The 21,002-nt window shown below is 46.0% G+C and overlaps 1 protein-coding gene across 1 annotated transcript in view; it reads left to right on the top strand.

The window, feature by feature from the left end:
• The first annotated feature begins 535 nt into the window (after window positions 1–535).
• The window catches only part of KAT7 (lysine acetyltransferase 7), a 156,757-nt gene continuing 136,290 nt past the window's right edge, over window positions 536–21,002 (top strand). The window contains exon 1 of the mRNA XM_070944367.1: window positions 536–618. Within this exon, the coding sequence (XP_070800468.1) occupies window positions 604–618 (15 nt within the window). The 5' untranslated portion in view covers window positions 536–603. The remainder of the gene's footprint in view (window positions 619–21,002) is intronic.

Here is a 21,002-nt window from a genome sequence, read left to right as displayed (position 1 = left end):
TAGCTTTGGTTCATAAATAATTCAATTCTTCCCTAACAGAACTGTTTTTCCTATTAGAAGATAATAATGTACCCTTTCGGTACAAACTGGGACACTACAACCGTCTTTCTCTCCCAGATAGTTTTTGATCACAAAAGCCATCTGAGTCCCAAAACAAAGATGGTGAATCAAGACGTCAATGAGAATCACGTTACGGCTGTAGTCTCGCTGCACCAGCGATTCCTATTACAGATGACTACTTGCCCAACAAAAATATGGCCGCTTTCCCTATTCATACATAGAGCTGTAGCCCACAGTGAAAATGGCCATTACACTTCACCGGCTAGATTCGCTAGGAGCTCCACCCGATTCCAAGGCAGAAGAGTGTCGTTGGCGTGAGGGTGAGAGTTGTCTGTGTCACGTGATACGCAACCCCCCCCCCCCCCCGTCGTGAAGGGAGACGACTGAAGGGTAACATCTTACCGCAAAGGGAAAATAAAGCGGCGCGATTAGCGCTGGAGAACCTGTCTCACGCCAGTCACCACGGATTCATCCGTAGCCGGGACACAGCCACATTCACTGTTCTTGCTGCTGCTGCTGCTGCCGCCGCCTCCTCCATCAAGGATGCCGCGCAGAAAGGTAAGTGCAGAACGAACCAACCTCCTTTCCCCCTTTTTACGAGCTTAGACCGTCAGGCTTGAAAACCAGTTAAAAACGTAGGCCTTCAAGGCCCCGTTTCATCTTGCGGTGTGATTGGCTATTCCTGCCTCCCGCAGCATCTTCGCCATAAATTAAGCACAACTCCTTCCCTCAATGGTTATTTGTTTCCCTCCACCCGTTCGATGACTGTTGTACCCCACCACCTTTCGTTTTTTAATTGATTCGCGTCTGAACTGGTTGGTTTCCTTATCATTTCCTACTGGCGCGGTTTTTTTCCCTCCTGTATCCATACTTGGCTGTATGCTTTGGCAGTGGATGTTGAGGGAGGCATTGATTCTGAATCGATGTCCCTGAAATCCCGCCCTGCTACTGTTTCTGTTTCTCATTGGGGAAGAGAGTGTTACAAAAGTCAAACCCCCTCTTTGGTAGGATTGGAGTCGAGAGAAAATGTTAAGAAATGATTCAAAATATGGTAGACAAGGCTGAATATCATGTGAAATGCTGGGCTGGATGAATCACAAACCGGAATTAAAAGATTGCTGGGAGAAATATCAACCTCAGATACGCAGCCGAAACCACTCTAATGGCAGAAAGTGAAGAGGAACTTGTCATTGGCAACCTTCAGTCTCAAAAGACTATGGTATCGTGCTCTGGAAAGAGGTCCTAAAAATAATACATAAAATCATCTGCTACAATGTCCTACCAGCCAATGAATACTTCAGCTTCAACCAAAACAATACAAGAGCACACAATAGATGCAAACTCATGGTAAACCGATCCAAACTAGACTGCAGAAAATGCGACTTCAGTAACAGAGTGGTCAACGCCTGGAATGCACTACCTGACTCTGTGGTTTCTTCCCCAAATCCCCAAAACTTTAACCTTAGACCAGTGGTCCCCAACCTTTTTATCGCCGCGGACCAATCAGCCTTTGATAATTTTACCGTGGCCCGCTGAGCGCGCGCAGGGGTGGGGGCTTTGGGCCACACGTGCGTACCTGCGCGGGGCTCTCTTCCCTGGAGCCTTTGCGCACGGCCCAGGAGCTTTTGCGCACGGCCCAGGAGCTTTTGCGCACGGCCCAGGAGCCTTTGCACTGCAGCGTTCATGTCCCCCGGCCGCTGCGCGGCCCGGTGCCAGGTACTCCACGGCCCGGCACTGGTCCGCGGACCGGGGGTTGGGGACCACTGCCTTAGACTGTCTACTGTAGACCTCACCCCATTCCTAAGAGGTCTGTAAGGGGCGTGCATAAGCGCACCAGCATGCCTACCATCCCTGTCCTAATGTTTTCTTTTATTCGTATCTTTTTTTTTAATAAGTTTTTTTTTTAAACAAACATAAAATACATCAGTCTTTCCGTGTTCCGTGACTTCTTTTTGTTACTCCTCCTCTTCTTATTTCTTCCTTAATAAATCCCATTTCTCTATTTCCCCCAAAGTACATATATTTAATGTAACTTTCTCCTGTTTGCTTATCAAATTCTTTATATCTCTTTTCTATCCAATCATAAAATTTCCCCCATATCTTAAAATATTCCATATCCTCTTTCTCTTTAATCATTAAGGTTAATCTATTCATTTCTGTGCAGTCCAAAATTTTTCTAATTACTTCCCCTTCTAAAGGGATTTTCTCTGCTTTCCATCTTTGTGCAAATACTATTCTTGCTGCAGTTATATGTATAATCAAATATACATTTTCTTTACCAATTTTCTCTGGTAGGATACCCAGTAGGAACAACTCAGGTTTTAAATCAATATGTTGTTGAGTCATTTCTTCTATCCATGTCTTAATTCTGCTCCAATAATCTTTAGCTTCTGGGCAAGTCCACCACATATGATAATAAGATCCTGGTATTTGGTGGCATTTCCAACATTTTGCTGATTTATCTTTAAACATTTTTGCCAATTTTTCAGGAGGCATATTCCATCTGTAAAACATTTTATTATTATTATTATTATTATTATTATTATTATTATTATTAATTTAATTTGTATACCGCCCTTCTCCCAAAAGGGACTCAGGGCGGTGAACAGCCAAAAATTAAAAAAACATACAAAATGCAAAAGTTAAGACAATTAAAAAGAATTAAATCACTGGCTACCCAATTTAAAACCCCAAATCCATAAAATTTAAAATCCCAATTAAAAACCATTTAGGCTAGGCCGGCTTGATGAAATAAAAACGTCTTCGGGGCTTTACGGAAGGTCCGGAGGTCCGGGATCAATCGTATTCCAGGAGGCAGCTCATTCCACAGGGCGGGTGCCCCCACAGAGAAGGCTCGCCCCCTGGGGGCCGCCAGCCGACATTGCCTGACCGACGGCACCCCGAGGAGGCCCTCTCTGTGAGAGCGTATTGGCCGGTGGGAGGTTATCGGTAGCAGCAGGCGGTCTCGTAAATACCCTGGCCCTAAGCCATGGAGCGCTTTAAAGATGAGAACCAACACCTTAAAGCGCAATGCCGTCGACATTGTTAGTTTATAGTTCCTTTCCCATAACTGTTGCCATCTATCAAGCTCAATTGAGTATCCACAATTTTTTGCCCATGCTATCATTGTTTCTTTTATTTGCTCTTCTTCTAATACAATACTAAGCAAAAAGTTATAAATTTTTAAAATTATTTTATCCTCTGTTCCCATGAGTATCCTATCCAGATCTGTCATTTCTAAATAGAAACCATATAATTTTGCATCTTTTTCATATCTTGCTTGTATTTGCATATACATATACCAATCCATCACAATCCCTTGTTCTATCAATTCTTGTTTCCCTTTCAATTCCCCCTGGTCTGTAAGTAAATCTTTATATCTAAAAATATTTTTAAAATTAACCATATTTGGGTGTATTAGTGCTTCCATTATTGATAGCCATATTGGAATTTTCACATAATATTTATCTCTGATCTTCTCCCATACTAATAACAATGCGTTTCTTACATAATGTCTATGAAAATACGTATTGTTGGAAGAAATCTCCTTCTAGGTTCTGCTCCAAGTGGGGAAACAGACACTGGAAACATGGAGACTGCTTGGAAAGATGGTTTAATGGTGGACAGGATCACATGGCTTGAGTTCCTGAACAGAAAAGGGCAGATACAGCGAGTTTTTCAGGTTTTATGCTCTCTCTGGCTTTGAACTTCCTGGGGCCCAGAAAGAGTACTCTGATTGGTTGTCAGACTCCCAGGGGGTGGGGGTCTTGCTGGCTGATGGTCACATGTGCTTCCCAGGTCACATGTGGTGAGTTTCTGCTGCTATTGTGTAGAGAGCTAATCCTATCTTTGGCAATTCCTACTATGGCTCTGCCTGAAGGAGGCAGATCTTTGTTATGTAGAATAGACTGGCCTAGGCCTTAATGGCCCATTGACAAAGGGTGGGGGGCAGGAAGGTGGGAGCTGCTTTGTCTGTAAAATATGCTTCTCCATTTCTTATCCAGGGAAATATAATATTCTGCCTTTTTCATATTTCCTAAAATATTTCACTCTTCCAGGAGAGGGGTGGGTGCTAACTTCCTACAGTATGTATCTTACTTCTACCATACCATAAAAAAGCATGCCATCCCAGTTGTAAATCATGTCCTTCCAAAGTTAATAATCTTGTATTTCTTAATTCTATCCATTCTTTCATCCAAGTCAGTGTTGCTGCCTGATAGTATAATTCCCAGTTCGGCAGTCCAAATCCTCCCCTTATTCTTACATCTTGTAACATCTTTATATTAATTCTCGCCTTTTTCCCCTGCCATATAAACTTCCCAGGGGTGGCTTCCAAAATTTTTTACTACAGGTTCTGTGGGCGTGGCTTGTTTGGTGGGCGTGGCTTGGTCATCATGTGACTGGGCATTGCTTGGTGGTCATGTGACTGGGTGGGGGTGGCTAGGTGGTCATGATCCTAGTTCCCCCTACGAGGATTCCCCATCCAGACCTTTTGCAATCCCCCAAAGGGTCAAAGGAAACCAGATTCCATACAGCTCTGAACCCTTAAGGCAAACCAAATACAAGTGGTCCTCGCTTAATGGCCAGTTGCTTAGCAAGTGTTCTAATTTACATGTCTAGTTTAATGACAAGAAGGACTAGGGGAGACATGATAGCAGTGTTCCAATATCTCAGGGGCTGCCACAAAGAGGAGGGAGTCAACCTATTCTCCAAAGCACCTCAGGGTAGAACAATAGCAATGGGTGGAAACTAGTCAAGAAGCATCTTAGAACTAAGAAGAAATTTCCTGACAGTTAGAACAATTAATCAGTGGAACAACTTGCCTCCAGAAGTTGTGAATGCTCCAACACTGGAAGTTTTTAAGAAGATGTTGGATAACCACTTGCCTGAAGTGGTGTAGAGTTTCCTGCTTAAGCAGGGGGTTGGACTAGAAGACCTCGAAGGTCCCTTCCAACTCTGTTATTCTATTCTATTCCCTCTCTCTCTCTCTCTCTTTCTCATCACTCTCTTTCTCCTCCCTCTCTTTCTCTCTCATCTTTCTCCCTCTCTCTCTTATTCTCTCTTTCTCCATCTGTCTCTCTCTTTCTCATCGCTCTCTTTCTCCCCCCTTCTTTCTCTCGTGTGTGTGTGTTTGTTTGTGTGTGTGTGCGTGCAAACCTGATAGAGGACAGAGCCATCCACTTCCCCGGGTTTGAGACCGCATCTTGGCCCTGAGCGCCAACATCACAAATGCCCCTTCCTCTTCCCCCCCCCTCTTGTTGTGGTCTCGCTCTCTTCTTCTTTCCCCCTACCCCACGAGCTTTTCATTCCCCTCGCAGTGCCTGCAAGGCTGAAGCCCCAAGGTGCGGGCTTTAACGGAAGGGAAGCAAAAGCGACCAAACAGTGCACGTCCTCCCAGAGCAACAGCTGCTTGGCTTGCCCTGACAGATCGCCTTTTTTTCCCTCCCCTCGCCTTGTTTTTTTAACTTACCGCTTTAGAGCAGAGGTCTTCAAACTTGGCAGCTTTAAGACTTGTGGACTTCAACTCCCAGAATTCTCCAGCCAGCATAGCTAAGTTTGAAGACCTCTGCTTTAGAGGTAGCATATACAGGCAAAGCCCGGGAGGCACGTGCGCAAGTGGCGCCCTGCCCCCTCCCCTCCGCTTTTTTCCCGCCCTCCTTTTCGCTCAGGAGCGAGGGGAAATAAAGAGGCCAGCAGGTAAAGGTTCACTCGCTTGCTTTGTTCACCTACCTCCGCTGCCTTTTCTTGGCTCCCCTCGTCTTGCAGCCAGCTTTTTCATTTAGGGAGAAGCTGCAGTCTCAAAGATTGGGAGGGCCATGCAGCAAGAGAAAGGGCAGTGAAACTTGCAAGAGCAGAGATGGGAGAGCAAAGCAAGCAATGCTTCGGGCTGCCAGATGGCCTCTTTATCCCTCTCGCTCCCGAGGCAGCCGGGTAGCACAACATGAGGCTGTTTCTGCCCTTTTCCTGAGCTGCTGCTGCCATTCCAGAGGGTGGGGGGGGGCGGTGGTTGGGAGGCCAGGCACTCCCACATCGTGATTGGACGGGTGAGCTCAGGCCAGCTGGCAGAGGGCGATCGTTCCTTCGCTTGTGGCCCCTGGCAGACTGGCCAGGAACGCCTGGCGGGCTTGGGCTAGACGGGCTGGCTCGTGCGACAGGGATCACCCCTGGGTGGGGGGGTGCTGCCGGGCCTAGATGCAGCGGGCTGCCCTTGCCCGGGCGCCTCCATAATTAAATGAGGAAAGCAGCACACAGCGGGAGGGAGACCTACTCTGGGCCTGCCCGTTTGGCCAAAGGGCTGCCTTGGGGGCAACATGGCAAGGCTTGGCCTCCTTTCGGAACTGGCTCTCGGCTGCTGCCTCTAATCTGCAGTTTACTCATGAGCACCATTGGCCTTTCTCCCTGCCTCTTCAGCTAGGATCCCCCGCGTTCTTCCCTCCCTCCTTCCCCGTGTGCATCGGTCCACCCGCTGCTGGTATCACCCCTCCGCCAGCTCTCCCTCCCCCGCCTGCTTACCTTCCGTGGCAGCTGGTCCAGAGTCCGGAAAGCAAGCTGACCAGCGCCCCCCAGCCAGCCACCGCTGCTGGAAAGCGGCTGGCAAAGAAGCCTCCGAGAAGGCTTCTTTGCCAGCTGCTTTCTCTGCAGGCCGCTGAAAAGTACTGGTGGAAAAAGCTGCTGCCGTTGTCACCATGTTCTTGGCGCATGCGCATCCCATTGGACTTGCAAGGCAATGGGATACGCGTGCATGAAAAACATGGTGGCAATGAACATGGCAGCTGGGGCAAGAGAGTGGCGACCGGGAGACCAGTTCGGGGACGTGGCCAGCCCACCATTACTACCAGTTCTGTGATTGATGACAAATTTTTACTGCCTATTCTCCCGAACCGGTGTGAACCGGGAGCAACCCACCACTGATACTTCCTCATTATTTTATTAAGGTGTTGAAAATAGGTCTTTTCAATTCTTATTGGAATTGTTTGGAATAAAAAGAATAGTCTCGGTAGTATATTCATCTTGATTATTGCAATCTTTCCCATAAGTGATAGTTGCAAAGTTTTCCATTTTTCCAGATCTTTCTCAATTTGTCTTTTTATGTTGTAATAATTATCCTCTTTTATCGTTGCACATCTTGAAGTTAGTTGTATTCCTAGATATCTCATTTTTTTCACAATTTGTATGTCTAATTTCTCCTTTAATTCTCTTTTTTGTTTTTCTGTAGTGTTTTTCACCAATATTTTTGTTTTTTCTTTGTTTATTCTTAAACCTGCCACCTCGCCATATTCCTCTATTTGTTCTAATAATTTTGGTTCTGTCTTTTGAGGTTCCTCAAGAATAAATACTAAATCATCTGCAAAAGCTTGTAGTTTCTATTCCTCTTTTTTGATTTTCATCCCTTTTATTTCTTCGTTCCTTCTTGTATTTCTATTTAGAACTTGTAAAGTCAATACAAATAGCAATGAGAATAATGGGCATCCTTGTCTTGTTCCTTTTGTTATATTAACTTTTTCTGTCATCTCCATCATTATCTTGGCTAATTGTTTATTATATACTGTTTTTATAATGTTCATAAATCTTTCTCCGAAGTCCATTATCTGTAATTGCTTTATCATAAAGTGCCAGTTCACATTGTCAAAAGCTTTCTGTGCATCTAGGAATATCATCGCCATTTGTTTTTCTGAATGTATCTCATAATACTCCAAAGTGTTCAAAATTATCCTCATATTGTCTCTAATTTGCCTTTTAGGTAAAAATCCATTTTGGTCCATATGAATAAATTCATTTAATAGTTTCTTCAATCTGTTCGCCATTATTGAAGCAAAAATCTTATAATCCACATTTAATAATGAAATCGGCCTATAATTTTTTATTAATTGCAGATCTGAATCTTCTTTAGGTATAAGTGTAACATAGACCTCTATCCATGAATCTGTCATTTTAGCTTTCAATAAAAGTTCTTTAAATAGTTCCAGCATTACATTGCTTAACACCTCTTGAAATGTCTTATATAGTTCCGCTGGAAGTCCATCCGGACCTGGTGCTTTCCCATTTTTTTGTTTTTTAATCGCTTCTGTTAGCTCCATCATTGTTATTTTTTCTTCTAACATCCCCTTATATTTTTCAGGTATTGTAGGTAGATCTGATTTTTCTAAAAATTTTGTTATCTTCTCTTCAGGTATCTTCTCTTGATAATAAAGCTTTTCATAATAATTTTGAGTTATTTTCTTTTTTTCTTCATTTCTATAATGTATTTTCCCTCTTTCATCTTGTAAATATTTTATTGCTTTCTTCTCTTTCTCTCTTTTTATTTTATATGCTAGCCATCTTCCCGGTTTATTCGCATTTTCAAAAAAATTCTGTTTGGATGCTCTTAATTTATTTGCCAAAAATTCTTGCTCATTCAAATTTATTTCATGCTTTTTTATTTCCATTTGTTTCTTAATTTTGTTGTTTTGTATATCTTTTTGTAACTCTTTCTCTAATTTCTTATATTCCTCTTCCAATTTCTTCTGTAATTGTCTTTTCTTTTTATTTTTTTCCCCAAGTATGTTATTGCCAAACCCCTGATATATGCTTTCATTGTTTCCCATACATTCTGAAGTGATGTATCCTCCTTTTTATTTATTTTAAAAAAGAAACCTAGTTCCTTTTCCATAATCTGTTGGAATTCTTTTTCATTTAATATTTGATTCAGTGTCCATCTTGTCTTTTTCTTCTGTCCTTTCCAAGTTACTGTTATTGGATTGTGGTCACCCCAAATGTTTGTTTCAATATTTACTTCCTGTATATAGGAGGAGGCGTGGCCAATGTTGCAGGAGGAGGCGTGGTCAACGTCGCGGCGACACAACAGACTCTTTGGGAGCTCCCCGAAGATCTGCCGATATCTCTGCTGTCCAGGGGTCCTGAGTGACCTAAGTCGTCCTGTGGGGACGACGAACAAGAGGAGCACGATCCGACCAGCACAGGGGGGTTGCAAACCCCTTGGCTAGTCAGGAGAAGCTCCTCAAACTGGGCGGCAGAGAAAGCGACCTTAGAAGTCGCTAAAAAGCTGGGGCGGCCACAACGGAAGAAGAAAGCTTAAGAAGACAGCGTGTGACATTGAGGTGAGAAAAATCTTTATTTTTGGGGAAAAGAAGTTTCCCTTCATACCCACTTGTGGTGAATAAAGTTAAAAAGAGACTGAGAGAGAGGAGTGAGAGCGGGTGTGTATTCAGCTCACATCCGCCATTGAGCGGCGAGGAAAGCGAAAGTATCAGTTAAAAGAAACTTTTTTTTCTGGAGAAAAAAAAAGAAGTTGGGATCTTTTTTGAAAACTAAGCTTAATTAAATGGAGAAAGCTGAACTTTCTTTTTTTACAAAGAGATGAAATAGTTCTAAACAATTGTGTGTTTAAAGTTTGAATAGAACTAATTAACAGTAAAATTTAGGAGTGTTGAAAATGCTTTGTTATACTGACTGAATTAGCCTGCAGTGCCACGTAGTGGCAGAAGAAAAAAAGGGGGGGGGGAAGAGACTTTGAATCAATTTTAACTTTAAAGCTGACCTTGACAACTCTGTCTGGGAAGATAAGGAAGCAGATGTTCAAGAGAGAAGGTCTGGATTGTTAACTTTGTTTGCACTTTTTAATATTTTTTTTTTTTTGGCCTATTCCCTTATTTACTTTCGTTGAACACTTTGATGTACTCCATTTGGACTTCGCTGAGTTGAATAGAGATTGGATGTAATTTTTTTTTTTTTTGCTTTTCTTGGACTTTTTTAATAAAGGGAATAAGGAGTGGATAATATGAAAGTTGTTTTTTTTATACTTGTCTATTTTTGTTTTTGATTTTAAAAGAACTGGTCTGTTGAGAAGGTGGATTAAGACAAGAAGAGTGAAGAAAATTTTCTGTTTGGGATTAAATTTTTGTTTTCTATTTTTTCTTGTGGTTTTTATTTTTATGGGTGGTTTTTCTCTTTTTCTTCTTATTCCTTTTTTATTATTGGAATAACTTTTGTTTTGTTTTTTGGAGGGGGGATTGATTTTTTTCTTTTTTTCCTTTTTTATTTTTCTCTAATCTAACCATCGGGGTGGATTAGATAATTGGATTATAAATAAAGCATAAGTGGATTATAAATTTATAATATCAAGATGAAGAAATTTACAGCACATTTACACCCAACAGCAAGCCCATCATCGACAGAAACAAAAACCTCTGAAACATTGGACTTAAAAAATCTTATACAGTCCTTACATGATGATTTGAAGCAGGATTTAAAAGAAATGAAAGAGATGATTAGGAAAAATGAAGAAAGAATTCAAAAAGTAGAGGAAAAAATTGAAATGACAGAAAAGAAGGTTGAAGAGTTAGAAGAAAAGTTGATAGCAGTTGATAAAAATCAAGAAAAAAAATAATTATATTGGAGAGGGACCGTTCTGAGTATTATCTAAGATTTCAAAATATAGAAGAGGAAAAAGGAGAAAATCTACCAGAGGTGATTGCTGAGATACTGGCAGAAGCGACAGAAGAACCAAAGGAGAAGATTTTAAATGAGATCGACGAGGTCTTTAGAGTACATACAAGATATGCAATGAGAAATAAACTGCCGAGAGAAGTACATGTGTCAGGCTTGCTTCCTTCAAAGTCCAGGAAAGAATGAGCCAAACTCCATATTTTATAGAGTAATGTACTTTTACTGGAAAATGAAATGAATGCAATCTAAGAAAGCTGAAACTGAAGCAAAAGGCGCGAAAGTTGCATATAGAAAGCATCCCCTCCCACTGTTCATCATCAATCACCCAATCCAAAGGTCTCCCAGAGGTCAGGTGGACACACGTCTGGCATCGTCATCAATCAGGAACGCGATGACAGTTGACCCGATAGCCACTTCGGTGCTTAGGTTTTGTTTCTTCAATCCACCAGCTTGCTTCCCTCCCCCTCCTCTTTTCCCTCCCCCGTTTCTTATGGCAGCCAAAGCAGAAAGTTGGAGGCTGACATTCGGCCCCTCCAGGAAAAAGACGTTAGTCCTAAATAGGGAATAAGAAGGGAAGGGAGAAAAAGATTGCAAAATAGACATTAAGGCTTATCAGGATATTAGTTATGAAACAACTGCACTTTCTTTGGCGCCCGGACATCACGTTTGTTCACCCACTCAGCTTGAGACAACGGGAAATGTTTCCAGGCCACCAAATATTGCACCCTACCATGGTGCTTCCTAGAGTCTAAAATTTCTTTGACTTCGAAATGTTGCTCCCCCTCTATCAGTATGGGAACAGGAGGGGAATCTTGTTCCGGTCGTAAAAGTGACAAGTGTTCTGGTTTCAACAAACTAACATGAAACACAGGGTGTATCTGTCTCAACGTTTTTGGCAATTCCAATTCAACTGTGACTGGATTAATAAGTCTAGTGACCCGGAAAGGACCCACATACTTGGGTCCAAGCTTTTTTGATTTTTGTGAAGTCTGTAAGTATTTGGTGGAGAGATAAACCCTATCACCCACTTTATACACATGTGCCGGGGACCGTTTTTTATCTGCTTGGGTCTTATGCGCTCGGTGTGCATCATCTAGGGCTTTTCGAGTTACAGACCATGTGCTCCGTAACTGTTCGATCCACTCAGCCAAAGATGGGTTTTGTGGGGTGTCTTGTGGTAACTTGGGAATTGGCACAAAATCCTGACCAGATGCCACCTTAAACGGAGTGAACCTGGTGCTGCTATGGATAGAGTTGTTGTATGCCACTTCCGCAAAAGGCAATAAATCCACCCAGTTGTCTTGCTGGTAATTTACATAACATCTCAGGTACTGTTCTAACACAGCATTGGTTCTCTCACAGGCCCCATTGGTTTGAGGGTGGTGGGCGGAGCTTAGTCCTTGGGCGAAGCCTATTAATTTTAAAAACTCCTTCCAAAATTTGGAAGTAAATTGTACACCCCTATCCGAAATTATACATTTTGGAGCTCCATGTAATCTGTAAATATGACGAATAAATAGTTTTGGAAGAGTTTTTGCAGAAGGGATTTTAGAGCAGGGGATGAAATGTACTTGTTTGGAAAACAAATCCGTTACTGCCCAAATGACTGTGCACCCTTCACTTTCTGGTAAGTCCACAATAAAATCCATGGATATTTCCTTCCAAGGGGCATCCGGTCTTGCCACACTCTGCAGCAACCCAGGTGGCTTCCCCGGAGGTCTTTTAGCCGAGGCACACACCAGACAACTAGCCACATATGCTTCTATGTCCTTTTTGAGGGCAGGCCACCAAAACTGTCTTTTAACAAGGTGTAGAGTTTTAACAAATCCAAAGTGTCCGGCTGCCTTGGCATCATGAGCGTATTGTAATACTGTTAGTCTTAAACTCTCGGGAACATACAATTTAGCCCCAATCCAAACTAGACCATCACGAAGAGTGCATTCATTTGAATGGGTTTTAAACCATTCGTCAGTTTTTAAGGCTTCTTGTAATTTCTGTAGCAGGTCATCCGAGAAAGCTGGATCAGCCCTCGCCTGAGCTCTGGTAGTCACGGGCACTGCCAGTTGTGTGGAGGGGATGATGGGTTGAACCACTTCTTTCTTGGTACTGTTGTTTTGAGGCATTCTGGAGAGAGCATCCGCCATGAAATTCTTTCCACCAGGAATGTAGCATAGGGTAAAATTAAAACGGTTAAAATGCTGGGCCCAACGAGCTTGCTTAGGTGACAGTTTACATGGTGTTTTCAACGCCTCCAGATTTTTGTGATCAGTCCAAACTTCAAACGGGTGCTTTGCTCCTTCCAGAAATTGTCTCCACGTTAACAATGCCCATCGCACCGCAAAAGCTTCCTTTTCCCATATGGCCCATCTCCTCTCGGTTTCTGATAATTTACGGGACGTATAAGCACAGGGTTGTAATTCCCCTTCTGCGTTCTTTTGCAAAAGTACTGCTCCCACAGCCACGTCGCTCACGTCGTACTACAAAAGGCTCTTCCATGTCTGGATGTTTGAGGACCGGCTCAGCAGCAAACAGTCGTTTCAATTTTTCAAAAGCTGCTTGACAGTCCATAGTCCATTCAAGAGGTCGTGAGGGCCTTGGTTTTGCCTCACCCTTAGTTTTCAGAAGATTTGTTATAGGCAGAGCTATTTTGGCAAATGAGGGGATAAACTGTCTATAAAAATTCGCAAATCCCAGGAAACTTTGTAACTGTTTGTGGGTGCGTGGGGCGGCCCATTCCAATACGGCCCGAACCTTCCTAGGGCCCATCTCTATCCCCTCCTGTGATATGCGATATCCAAGATAGTCAATTTTACTTTGATGAAACTCGCACTTAGAAAGTTTGGCATATAGTTCAGCAGCCCTGAGTTTTTTCAGAACCGTTCGCACCAATTTTACGTGATCGTCCATGTTCTCTGAATAGATAAGAATGTCGTCCAAGTAGACCAGGACCTCCTTAAACAGGTGCTCATGCAGTACTTCGTTAATCAATTGCATGAATACCGCAGGGGCTCCCTGTAGTCCAAATGGGAGTACTTTAAACTGGAAACATCCAAGTGGACAGCTAAATGCTGTTTTCCACTCATCTCCCTTTTTAATTCTCACTCGGTAGTAAGCTTCTCGTAAGTCAAGTTTGGTGAAGATTTTTCCCTTTCCTAAGTGAGATAGCATGTCCTTCATGAGTGGTAGGGGGTAAACGTTCTCTACACAAATCGCATTTAGGTTCCTATAATCAACTACCAAGCAAAAGGAACCATCCTTCTTTTCTCGGAAAAACACCGGTGCCGCCACTTTGGGTTTGGCAGGTTTAATAAACCCCCGTTCTAGATTTTTATCAATAAAGTTTCGCAATTCCCCTAATTCTCGAGGGGTCATGGGGTAGATTTTTGGCTTAGGAAGTTTCACACCGGGGAGTATTTCAATGGTACAGTCCGTAGCCCTGTGGGGGGGGCAGTACATCCAAGGCCTTTTCACTAAAAACTTCACGGAGATCCCAATATTCTTTAGGAATCTTTTCCTCTCCTTCAGTGTGGCCTACTGCCATTTCCACAGTTTCAGGTCCGGATCTATCTTCTGGGGGGGGGTGTTTCCCTCTCTAATCTCGGTTTTCCGGTGCGAATGTGCAGGATCCCGGTTTTCCAATTAACTCGGGGGTTCCATCTGCGGAGCCAAGGCAGTCCAAGTATGAGGGGTCGTTCCATGCCAGGGGCCACAATGAATCTGAGATTTTCTACATGATCCCCCAGCTGCATTTCAATGAGTTCAGTCACAAAACTGGCTGGGCCCCCTCCTGCAATAGATCCGTCCAACTGACAGAACGCAATAGGCCTTTTTAGCGTTTTTAATCTCAGGCCCATCTTTTCCACCACTTTCGGGCTGATTATGCACCTGGTGCACCCAGAGTCTAGTAGGGCTAATATCTGCGCTTGTGTCCCTGTGGATGGCACCCTTATTTCTACGGGGATGAGCATGGGGTCCTCGGTGTGACTCACCAGATCATCGGAGTTGGAGTCCGTCCCGCTGTCGTCGGCGGTGGTCGGAGTTCCCAACTCACCCTCGTTTCGGGGAGCGAACTCAACGACTTCTCCTTTCAGGGCGGTGCCGCGGGTTTTTGCGGGTGTTTTGTTGGCCTTCCTGGGTCCCAACCCGGTGGTCTTAGGTACTGGTTTGGAGAAACATTCGGCAGCCCGATGTCCTTCCTTCCCACATTTGAAACAGGTGAAAGGCTTTGACTTTGGTTTGAATTCCGCCTTCCTTTTGGCCATTTTAGGTGCTCCCTTACGGTAAAAAGAGGATGACGGGTCTCCAGCACGCCCCACTCGGAGTCGGCTTCTGGCCAGCTCGATCTCCACATCCTCAGCTGCTATATACCAACTCTGCAAATCTTCGGGAACCCCCCGGCCTCTACAATCCTTGTATATCTCTTCATTCAGCCCATCTTTGAAACTCTCCAGTAGAGCTGCTTCTGACCACCCTGTCATGTAGGGTGCCAGCTCGTGGAATTCTTGGGTATATTCTGCCACTGATCTCCGACCTTGCTGGATGCTTTTCATTTTAAGTCTCGCTTTCCATTTGGCTAGGTGGTCTTCAAAACGCCTCCTAAGAGCTCCCATGAATTGGTTGTAGTTTCTTAGCAAAGGGGAGTCGTTATTGTGGAGGACCACCATCCAGTCAGCTGTGACTCCCTCTAATACGCTCGTGACGCATCTCACTCGAGCAGCATCTGACAAATAGTCTTCCCCCCAATCTTGCATGTGGTTCCATACTTGAGTCAAAAATAACCCAAGGTCTTCAGATTTCCATCATATTTCCCAGTTAGGGGGGGAATTTTTGGTTTTTTACGTCTGCGGGGAGGAGCCTGCAAGGCTGGGGGTCCCTGACCTGTTGCATCCCTCATTCGAGCCTCCGAAGCCTGAGATGTTCTTTCCTCAGCTTCCTCATCTTCTCCCCCACAAGCTGTTTCTTCTGACTTCCCTCTGGGGCCGTCTACTCCCTTCTCCACAGGGAACCCATAAAACTCACGGTTTTTCTGGCTTTCTTCAACATCACGGAGGAGTTGCGCTGCCTGTGTCAGCATGAGTTTCTCCTTTTCTTCCTGCAGCCACGCTGCCTCCCCCTTACGTGGTCTGGAGCTGGTTACATCCTGGGGGGTCGCTCCCCAGTCCGGCAGCCTTCCTACTCCTTTTGACCATCTGGCTTCCTAAGTCTCCTCTGGGAGTCGGAGTCTTCTCAACCATTCGGCAGTTTCTTCCTCTGTTTGAAATGGAGGCATCGCTGACCCCGATGCTCCCATTTGTGTTTCCTCAGTTCCCTGATCTGACATGATCTGAGTTATAGTCCCCTCGGTGGTTTTCCGAGATGACTGAAGTGAGTTTCAGCTTAATGTCAGGCTTGCTTCCTTCAAAGTCCAGGAAAGAATGAGCCAAACTCCATATTTTATAGAGTAATGTACTTTTACTGGAAAATGAAATGAACGCAATCTAAGAAAGCTGAAACTGAAGCAAAAGGCGCGAAAGTTGCATATAGAAAGCATCCCCTCCCACTGTTCATCATCAATCACCCAATCCAAAGGTCTCCCAGAGGTCAGGTGGACACACGTCTGGTATCGTCATCAATCAGGAACGCGATGACGGTTGACCCGATAGCCACTTCGGTGCTTAGGTTTTGTTTCTTCAATCCACCAGCTTGCTTCCCTCCCCCTCCTCTTTTCCCTCCCCCGTTTCTTATGGCAGCCAAAGCAGAAAGTCGGAGGCTGACAACATGTAAGATTCACAAAAAAAGCACTAAAGACAGAGATACTACAAGTAACAAGAAGTACAGCATTGAAATACAAAGACAAAGAAATAATAGTATTGAGACAAATACCTAAAAGAGTTAGAGATTTGAGGAGAGAATATCAGTTCTCTCTCTCTCTTTGAAAGAAGCGGTTGTGAGGCCCCTCCTCAAGAAGCCCTCTCTGGATCCGGCTGTTTTGGTTAACTATCGTCCAGTCTCCAACCTTCACTTCGTTGCGAAGGTTGTTGAGAGTGTGGTAGCGCAACAGCTTCCCCGGTACCTGGATGAAGCTGTCTATCTGGACCCGTTCCAGTCCGGCTTCCAGCCTGGGCACAGCATGGAAACGGCATTGGTCGCATTGGTGGATGATCTCTGGAGGGCTCGGGATAGGGGTTGCTCCTCTATCCTGGTCCTGTTAGACCTCTCAGCGGCTTTTGATACCATCGACCATGGTATCATGTTGCACCAGTTGGCGGGGTTGGGGGTGGGGGGCACTGTTCTGCGGTGGTTCTCCTCCTACCTCTCTGACCGGTCGCAATCTGTGTTGACGGGGGCAGCGGTCGACCCCGAGGCACCTTGCTTGTGGGGTGCCACAAGGGTCGGTCCTCTCGCCCCTTCTGTTCAACATTTATGTAAAGCCGCTGGGTGAGATCATCCGTGGCTTCGGGGTGGAGTTCCATCAGTACGCTGATGACACCCAGCTGTACATATCCACCCCAGGCCACCCCAACAATGCCCTTGAAGTGATGTCCCAGTGCCTGGAGGCCGTGCGGGCCTGGATGGGGAGAAACAGGCTCCGACTCAACCCCTCCAAGACCGAGTGGCTGTGGCTTCCGGCGTCCTGATATAGCCAGCTGATGCCATCGCTGGCTATTGGGGGCGAATCACTCGCCCCCACGGAGAGGGCTCGTAACTTGGGCATCCTCCTGGACGCGCGGCTGTCTTTAGAAGATCATTTGACGGCCGTGGCCAGGGGGGCTTTTTATCAGGTTCGCCTGATACGCCAGTTACACCCCTTTCTAGATCGGGACTCCCTACGCACAGTCACTCAGGCACTCGTCACTTCCCGCCTGGACTACTGCAACGCTCTCTACATGGGGCTCCCCCTGGGGTGCACCCGGAGGCTCCAGCTGGTCCAGAACGCGGCCGCGCGGGGGATTATGGGGGCGACGGGGCGCTCCCATGTGACACCTCTCCTGCGCGAGCTGCACTGGCTCCCGGTGGTCTTCCGGGTGCGCTTCAAGGTGTTGGTGACCACCTTTAAAGCGCTCCATGGCTTAGGGCCGGGGTATTTACGAGACCGCCTTCTGCCACCAATAGCCTCCCACCGGCCAGTACGCTCGCACAGAGTGGGCCTCCTTTGGGTGCCGTCTGCCAGACAATGTCGGCTGGCGACCCCCAGGGGGAGAGCCTTCTCTGTGGCGGCGCCCACCCTCTGGAACAACCTCCCCCCAGAGATACGTACAATAACAGACCTCCGGATTTTTCGTCGGGCCCTGAAAACCTATTTATTTCAACTAGCTGGGCTGGCTTGAGTTAAATTTTAAATTGATTTTAAATCGGATTGTTTTAATTTACGGCCAAAATATTTAATTATTTTAAACTGTTTTTTAAATTTTGTATGTTCTGTTTTTTACTTTGGCTGTTCACCGCCCTGAGTCCTATTTGGAGAAGGGCGGTATAGAAATGGAAACAAATAAATAAATAAATAAATAAGTTCCTAACAAAATTCTTAATAACAAAAGGAGTTTTAGATGGTTGATACCAGAAGGAATCTTGGTGACATGGCAAGAACGAAGACACAGATTGTCAGGTGTGCTTCCTTCAAAGTCCAAGAAAGGATGACCCAGACTCCATTGTTTATAGAATCAGGTACTTTTACTGGAAAATGAAGTGATCACAACCAAAGAAAAGCAGGATCTAAGCCAAAAAGCACGAAAATTACAGATAGAAAGCATTCCCTCCCACTGTCCATTGTAAATCATCCAATCCAAGGGTCTCCCAAAGGTCAGGTGGGAGCACACGTCTGGCAGCGTCATCAATCAAGAATGACACGACTGTTGACCGATAGCAGCTTCAAAGATGCAGCCCAGTAGCTTAGGATTCGCTTTCGTTTCTGTCTCTGTCTCTGTCTCTCCAGTACGCTTCCCCTCCCCCCAACCTAGCTTCCCCCCCCGTTACCGTGGCAGCCAAAGGAGAAAAGGCGGAGGCTGACACAGATTAGATTCAATTGAAAAAGCAAAGTTATTTTATGAAGAATTTTGTGGACCATTATTTTCATTTTCATTTCATTTTATTTAATTTGTATACCGCCCTACTCCCGAAAGACTCAGGGCGGTGAACAGACATAGGATAAAACACATAGAATACAAAACTTTAAGAGCAGAAGTAAAATCGAATTAAATCAATTTAGCCCAAGACAAATTTAAAACCCCAGGTTAAGAACAAATTAAAATTTACATTAAAATTTACATTAAAAAGAGAATGGGAAAGCTTAGGCCAGACCAGCCTGGTGAAATAAAAAGGTCTTAAGAGCGCGGCAGAAGGTGCATAGATCCGGGATCCTCCGTATCTCTGGGGGGAGCTCGTTCCAGATAGTAGGTGCCCCCACAGAGAAGGCTCTCCCCCTGGGAGCCGCCAGCCGACATGGTTTGGCCGATGGCACCTGAAGGAGTCCCTCTCTGTGAGAGCGTACCGGCCGGTGGGAGGCTGTTTGCGGCAGCAGGCGGTCCCGTAAATAACCAGGCCCTAAGCCATGGAGCGCTCTAAAGGTAGTAACCAAAACTTTGAAGCGCACCCGGAAGACCACCGGGAACCAGTGCAGATCGCGCAGGAGAGGTGTTACATGGGAGCGCCACGTCGCTCCCATAACCACCCGCGTGGCCGCACTCTGCGCCAGTTGGAGCCTCCGGGTGCTCCTCAAGGGGAGCCCCATGTAGAGAGCATTACAGTAGTCCAGGCGGGAAGTGACGAGGGCATGAGTAACTGTGTTTAAGGAGTCCCGATCCAGAAAGGGACGCAACTGGTGAATCAGGCGAACCTGATGGAAAATCCTCCCGGTCACGGCCGTCAAGTGCTCTTCTAAAGACAGCCGTGAATCGAGGAGGACGCCCAAGTTGTGAGCCCTCTCCGTGGGGGCCAGCGATTCGTCCCCGATAGTCAGTGATGGTGTCAACTGACTATATCGGGACATCGGAAACCACAGCCACTCAGTCTTGGACGGGTTGCGCCTGAGCCTGTTCCTTCCCATTCAGATCCGCACGGCCTCCAGGCACCGGGACATCACTTCAAGGGCATCATTGGGGTGGTCCGGGGTGGAGATGTACAGCTGAGTATTGTCAGCGTACTGATGGTACTTCACCCCGAAATCACGGATGATCTACCCAGCGGCTTTACATAAATGTTGAACAGAAGGGGCGAGAGAACCGACCCTTGTGGCACCCCACATATGAGGCGCTTCGGGGTCTACCTCTGCCCCCCTGCCAACACAGACTGCGACTGGTTGGAGAGAAAGGAGGAGAACCACCGCAACACAGTGCCTTCCACCCCCAACTCTTCCAACCGGTGCAGCATGATACCATGGTCGATGGTATCAAAAGCCGCTGACAGATCTAATAGGACCAGGACAGAGGAGCAACCCCTGTCCCGAGCCCTCCAGAGATCATCCACCAACGCGACCAATGCCGTTTCCGTGCTGTACCCAGGCCTGAAGCCCAACTGGAACGGATCTAGATACACCGTTTCATCCAGGTGCTGGGGGAGCTGTCGCGCAACCACACTCTCAACAACCTTCGCCACAAAGCGAAGGTTGGAGACCGGACGATAATTCGACAACACTGCCGGGTCCAGGGAAGGCTTCTTGAGGAGAGGCCTCACCACCGCCTCTTTCAAGGCACCGGGGAAGTCACCCTCACCCAATGAAGCATTTATAATCCCCTGGAGCCAGCCTCGCGTCACCTCCTGGGAAGCCAGCACTAACCAGTAGGGACATGGGTCCAACAAATGTGGTCGCATTCAGTCTCCCCAGAATCCTGTCCACGTCATCAGGAGTCACAGGATCAAACTCATCCCAGATAACATTCTCAAGACCTGCCCCAGTCGTCCCCCCTGAACCTACCCAGTCAGAGTCCAGATCTTCCCGAATCAGTGATTTTGTCATGTAGATACTGTACAAAATCCTCCGCTCTACCCTCCAAGGGGTCCTCCCTCGCTCCCTGGTGGAGTAAGGAGCGGGTCACCCTAAACAGAGCTGCCGGGCGGTTATCTGATGATGCAATAAGAGCAGCAAAATAACTACATTTCGCTGCTTTTATCGCCACTAGGTAATTCCTAATATGAGATCTTACCAGTGTCCGGTCGGATTCGGAAAGGCTGGCCCTCCAACTGCTCTCTAGGCGTCTTTTCCGGCGCTTTATCTCCCTCAGGGAGATAAACCAGGGAACCAGGTGAGATCGGCGCCGGGTCAGAGGCCGCAAAGGCACAATCCGATCCAGAGCTCCAGCGGCCGACCTATCCCAGGCGGCCACTAGTTCTCCAGTCAAGGCGTGTGCCAGAGCCTCAGGAAATGGCCCAAGCTCCATCTGGAACCTATCAGGTTCCATCAGGTGCCTGGGGCGGAACCATCTTACTGGCTCCGCCTCCCTGCGGCAGGGTGCAGCGGTTCGAAGGTCAAGGCGAAGGAGAGAGTGATCTGACCATGACAAGGGCTCGGTGACTATATCCCC

Source organism: Pituophis catenifer, unplaced genomic scaffold (genome assembly GCF_029215685.1).
Source record: "Pituophis catenifer annectens isolate HBS135680 unplaced genomic scaffold, rPitCat1.0.hap2 SCAF_5, whole genome shotgun sequence".
In the NCBI taxonomy this organism is placed as follows: Eukaryota; Metazoa; Chordata; class Lepidosauria; order Squamata; family Colubridae; genus Pituophis; species Pituophis catenifer.
This window is presented reverse-complemented; position numbering and strand designations above follow the sequence as displayed.